The sequence below is a fragment of the Erpetoichthys calabaricus genome, chromosome 9 (assembly GCF_900747795.2).
Source record: "Erpetoichthys calabaricus chromosome 9, fErpCal1.3, whole genome shotgun sequence".
NCBI lineage: Eukaryota > Metazoa > Chordata > Cladistia > Polypteriformes > Polypteridae > Erpetoichthys > Erpetoichthys calabaricus.
The window spans coordinates 136,271,406-136,277,405 of record NC_041402.2 but is presented as its reverse complement, the minus strand read 5'-3'; the positions used below and the strand labels follow the sequence as shown (position 1 = coordinate 136,277,405).

Sequence of the window (6,000 nt, the reverse complement as noted above, 5' to 3'; positions counted from 1 at the left end):
GCATAGCATATGAGACACAGTTGGGTCAAAGTAAAACTTAACAGAAACGACTGTTTACTTTGAATGCACTAAAGATTAATTTAATTGAAAGAATAAGCATCTCTTAAATAAGCAAACATTAAAACTTGTGTTAAAAGTCTGCAAATACTATCCTCAACTGTTCATCACCATCAAAGACTTGATAATTATACTCTTCACAAGTGTTTTTTAACTGGTGTGCCGTGGAAATAACGGTGTAGTGCCCCTGGCTCAAGACCTGAGACGGACATGCTCCTCAGGGGGTTGAAACCTGTTGAAGGAGACAGGACTAACTGGAGAAGCCAACATAAAAGCAGCTCAGTGATTGCCATTACTTTAATTGCACTCAAGACTCATCCAACTCCCGTATACTGTGATCCGCTTTAGCGTTACGGCGCAGAAGCACATGTCTACTTCACTCTCACTCTCCCTGTGGTGTCCGCACCTACCCTGTGTGACTCCTGCACTCCATAATTAATGCTAACCAAAACTGACTCCATTCCAGCACCTTCCACACTCAAATCCATCTCTTGCACTCCTTTCACCCTTCTCCCGGGATTTCCTCCTCTCATTCAGATGTATGTGTAATGCACTCTGGCCCTCAGAATCTCCAGCCTGATCATTACAGTATTTCGGAAGGTAAAAAAAAAACAAAAAAAAAAAAACATGAAAATGCCACCCTGGCCAAAGCACTGCCTGAGGCGTTTGCCTTGTTGCCAGCCCCAGATGCAACAATATTATTTAACGCATTAAACTTTTCACATTAATCACAAAAGTGAATGTGTTAACTTTCCCAGGCCTAGTATTTATATATTCTATCAAAAAAAATACCCATAGATCTAACATTTGTTGCAACACTACCCACTAGCATAAATTCCACAAGGCAGTCAGCTTCACATCACTAAAAACAATTTTCACATGGCTAAGTGAATGTACATCGATTACTTACACTGCAGAAGTCTTGTCATGTGCAACAGCTTTAAAGAATTTCCTCTTCAGATTTCTTGCTTCTGTGGAATACTGTCAGTTTTACATAATATACAAACAAACATCTCCTCAGCTTTTCTAATGAAATTCTCACACGGGAGACACTTTTGGGGGACATTTGGAAGAACTGTCCTCTACAGAACATGGCAGAACCAGAACATCACAGCATGTTGGCATACAATGTGTGGGGAGAGGCATGGACAATTAGCCAATTAAAAAAATTAAACTACATTTAATTTTTTGTACCAGTTAGTTGATCAACGCAATGCAGCAGCTCTACATAATTGTTGTTCTTACTCAAAAAGTATTGAATTAAGATGAGGAAAAAAATCAAATGAAAACTAGTCTGAAATATGAAAAATAAAAACAAGCATACATTTCCAAAAATGAATAAACATGACAACACATTCCAAGGCATTCCAGAGCACAAAATATTGTTTTATTGTAAGAATTTTACAGTGTTAATTCTAACACTTTATAGGAAAAATAGGAGCTCCCCTGAAACAAAAGGAGCCTTCTGTGTTAAAACTATCAGCAGTCTACACTCAAATTCAGGCATAGGAACTACACAGAAGCAAGGTTTGTGACTGAGCTAGAAAAGACATAGAAAGGAAAATAATCACAAGAACAGAATATCCCATCATTCCCCATAAAAGAAGAATGAAATAAAGAAAACAGACAGTCTGAGGTTAGATGAAAACCAGTCCTCCTTTTCTCCTCCTCCTCTGGAAATGACTGATTAGTGCATACAGTAAATTAGTACTGAAAGGTGGATTTGGAAATCACATTGTTTTGATCAGCTATTGAAGTCAGAGGTACCTTGGGACAAATTGGATTTTGCCAAAGGGTTCAAGTTCAGAAAACCCATATGTATTGCCAATAAGGCAATCCACTTTTCTTATACACACATTTGATAACATGGAAACAGAACTGAACCTCAATAACTACAAGTTTGTATATGATGGACTGGCAAGTTAACACTGTAGCATTATAATTCAGTCAACCCTCTTTCTTTCAGTTGAGTCTGATTTTCAAAATTAAGACCCTGATCATCTGCAGAAGAGATGTACAGACCACTCACTTGCATATCCTGTTTTCACAGTGAAATGAATGGAATGAAATTCAATTCCTTGTGTCTACAGTATCATTCTGCCATTATATCTTTACCACTACATATTAAAATGAAAATATTTATAATATTGCACTTAACGAAAATTAAAAAAAAAAAAATTTCACTCAGATTCTCAAGAACTGCAGATTACAGATAGGCTGAATTTGTAAAAGATGGCCATCTGGAATTACAGGTTAATTACATACATATGGGATAAAAACAGCATATCTTATTTATATCCGGTTTATTCTTTAAATCTTTAATGTTGTCACAGTATAAATAACATAAATTGCCTGGAGGGAACTGACTGGGTTCTAAGGCCGTTCTTATATTCAGTGATAAAAAAAAAAAGAAAACAAAAAAAGAAAAAAAAAAACAAAACAAAAAAACAGCTGAATCCTTCACTCTTCAGCAAGAGCTCAGACTTTACAAAGCCCTTCTTTATTCTCTCAGATAATCTTATGGCAAAAAATTGATTTCAACATCTGACATGTCAAAAGACACAGGATCAAGCCATAAGCTTCAGCGTTCAAAAATTACACCTATTTTGGTTAAATATAATGGACTTTGTAATGTATCCAATTATTCAACATTTTACAGATTAATGACATTTATGACAGAGGAGTTAACAAGGCTCAGGGCAGCCCAGAGGTCACCTTCCAAACATGGAATACAACTCACTAACAACTATTACAGCTGGATCATTAGCATTTGTCTGGTAAAGGAGAATTTCCTTATTGTTTTACTTCTAACCCAGCAGAAACAAAGCAGCACTTTAATCAAGTCCATTCTTCTAATGGTCTTTAAAAAAGGTATTATAAAATCCTCTACCAGACAAACATTAATGATGTTAAATAATAGTTTATACTATAATGAGCAATGCAGATCTAATGATCAGTCTCCTCTGCCACAACTGAACATGACTAAAACATGTCTGATGTTTTCCAGCATTTAATAATGTTTGAAAAGCAGTGATATTGCCTTTCATCATCATTTCTGCTTCCAGGAAGTTCAGGCCTGCCTCACTTCAGTGTTGGGTATCTTCTCTGGTTGATCCTTCCAGCTCTTGGGCCCAGTGGTTGTGTTGTTTGCTTTAAGAAAAAGAAAGAGAACATCAGCTTCCTTAAGTTGGAAATGAATGAAATTAAATCTGTTCAATCAAACTCGCGTAAAAACAGTAGAGTGCAATGGAGGGAATTCAGTATTTAAAAAGTACAGCCCACAGTCGACTTCACTTCTGCTTTCCACTACTGTAGTAAAGTTATCCTGCATAACAACAGCAGCAGCCTAGAACTGTAAAAAAAAAAAAAAATCACATCATTTACAAGACCATTTGTTATCATATGTTGATTTGTTAATTTAATGCGTAATAATAATTTATGATCAGTGTTGTACAGCAGCAAAGTACAAATTCTTTGTTATTGTACTTGAGTATTTTTTGAGAATTTTTCTACTTTACTTGAGTATATAATTTTCTGTCTACGTTTACCTTACTATATTTTCAAAACGAAATGGCTACTTTTCCTCCGATATACAGGTGCTGGTCATAAAATTAGAATATCATGACAAAGTTGATTTATTTCAGTAATTCCATTCAAAAAGTGAAACTTGTATATTAGATTCATTCATTACACACAGACTGATGTATTTCAAATGTTTATTTCTTTTAATGTTGATGATTATAACTAACAACTAATGAAAGTCCCAAATTCAGTATCTCAGAAAATTAGATTATCAATTAAGACCAATGCAAAAAAAGGATTTTTAGAAATGTTGGCCAACTGAAAGGTATCAACATGAAAAGTATGAGCATGTACAGCACTCAATATTTAGTTGGGGCTCCTTTGGCCTGGATTACTGCAGCAATGCGGCATGGCATGGAGTCAATCAGTCTGTGGCACTGCTCAGGTGTTATGAGAGTCCATGTTGCTCTTGATAGTGGCCTTCAGCTCTTCTGAATTGTTGGGTCTGGCGTATTGCATCTTCCTCTTCACAATACCCCATAGATTTTCTATGGGGTTAAGGTCAGGCGAGTTTGCTGGCCAATCAAGAACAGGGATACCATGGTCCTTAAACCAGGTACTGGTAGCTTTGGCACTGTGTGCAGGTGCCAGGTCCTGTTGGAAAATGAAATCTGCATCTCCATAAAGTTTGTCAGCAGCAGGAAGCATGAAGTGCTCTAAAACTTCCTGGTAGACGGCTGCGTTGACCTTGGACCTCAGAAAACTCAATGGACCAACACCAGCAGATGACGTGGCACCCCAAACCATCACTGACTGTGGAAACTTTACACTGGACCTCACGCAACGTGGATTCTGTGCCTCTCCTCTCTTCCTCCAGACTCTGGGACCTTGATTTCCAAAGGAAATGCAAAATTTACTTTCATCAGAGAACATAACTTTGGACCACTCAGCAGCAGTCCAAAGGCGAGATGCTTCCAACGCTGTCTCTTGTTCATGAGTGGCTTGACACAGGGATTTCGACAGCTGAAACCCATGTCTTGCATATGTCTGTGCATGGTGGTTCTTGAAGCACTGACTCCAGCTGCAGTCCACTCTTTGTGAATCTCTCCCACATTTTTGAATGGGTTTTGTTTCACAATCCTCTCCAGGGTGCGGTTATCCCTATTGCTTGTACACTTTTTTGTACCACATCTTGTCCTTCCCTTCGCCTCTCTATTAATGTGCTTGAACACAGAGCTCTGTGAACAGTCAGCCTCTTTAGCAATGACCTTTTGTGTCTTGCCCTCCTTGTGCAAGCTGTCAATGGTCGTCTTTTGGACAACTGTCAAGTCAGCAGTCTTCCCCATGATTGTGTAGCCTACAGAACTAGACTGAGAGACCATTTAAAGGCTTTTGCAGGTGTTTTGAGTTAATTAGCTGATTAGAGTGTGGCACCAGGTGTCTTCAATATTGAACCTTTTCACAATATTCTAATTTTCCGAGATACTGAATTTGGGACTTTCATTAGTTGTCAGTTATAATCATCAACATTAAAAGAAATAAACATTTGAAATACATCAGTCTGTGTGTAATGAATGAATCTAATATACAAGTTTCACTTTTTGAATGGAATTACTGAAATAAATCAACTTTGTCATGATATTCTAATTTTATGACCAGCACCTGTATACTGGTCATGTTGAACAAACATTCAGTATTAATCCAATTGTTAAAAAATGCCATCTAAACATATTCTATTTTTAAATGTCTTAAAAGTACAGTAATCCCTCCTCCATCGCGGGGGTTGCGTTCCAGAGCCACCCGCGAAATAAGAAAATCCGCGAAGTAGAAACCATATGTTTATATGGTTATTTTTATATTGTCATGCTTGGGTCACAGATTTGCGCAGAAACACAGGAGGTTGTAGAGAGACAGGAACGTTATTCAAACACTGCAAACAAACATTTGTCTCTTTTTCAAAAGTTTAAACTGTGCTCCATGACAAGACAGAGATGACAGTTCTGTCTCACAATTAAAAGAATGCAAACATATCTTCCTCTTCAAAGGAGTGCGCGTCAGGAGCAGAGTCTGTCAGAAAGACAGAGGAAAGCAAACAAATCAATAGGGCTGTTTGAGAGAGAGAGAGAGAGAGAGAAAAACAAACAGTCAAAAATCAATACGTGCCCTTCGAGCTTTTAAGTATGCAAAGCACCGTGCAGCATGTCACTTCAGGAAGCAGCTGCACAGAAGATAGCAACGTGAAGATAATCTTTCAGCATTTTTAGACAAGCGTCCGTATGTCTAGGTGTGCGAACAGCCCCCCTACTCACACCCCCTACGTCAGGATCAGAGAAAGTCAGCGCAAGAGAGAGAGAAAAGTAAGTTGGGTAGCTTCTCAGCCATCTGCCAATAGCGTCCCTTGTATGAAATCAACTGGGCAAA

At 37.9% G+C, this 6,000-nt stretch overlaps 1 protein-coding gene across 11 annotated transcripts in view; it reads right to left on the bottom strand.

Moving 5' to 3' along the window:
- Window positions 1-1,422: 1,422 nt before the first annotated feature.
- Window positions 1,423-6,000, bottom strand: part of sec16a (SEC16 homolog A, endoplasmic reticulum export factor) — a 257,384-nt gene continuing 252,806 nt past the window's right edge. For all 11 annotated transcript variants that reach the window (XM_028810200.2, XM_028810204.2, XM_028810205.2 and 8 more), the window contains one exon: window positions 1,423-3,207. In XM_028810200.2, the coding sequence (XP_028666033.1) occupies window positions 3,139-3,207 (69 nt within the window). In that variant the 3' untranslated portion in view covers window positions 1,423-3,138. The remainder of the gene's footprint in view (window positions 3,208-6,000) is intronic.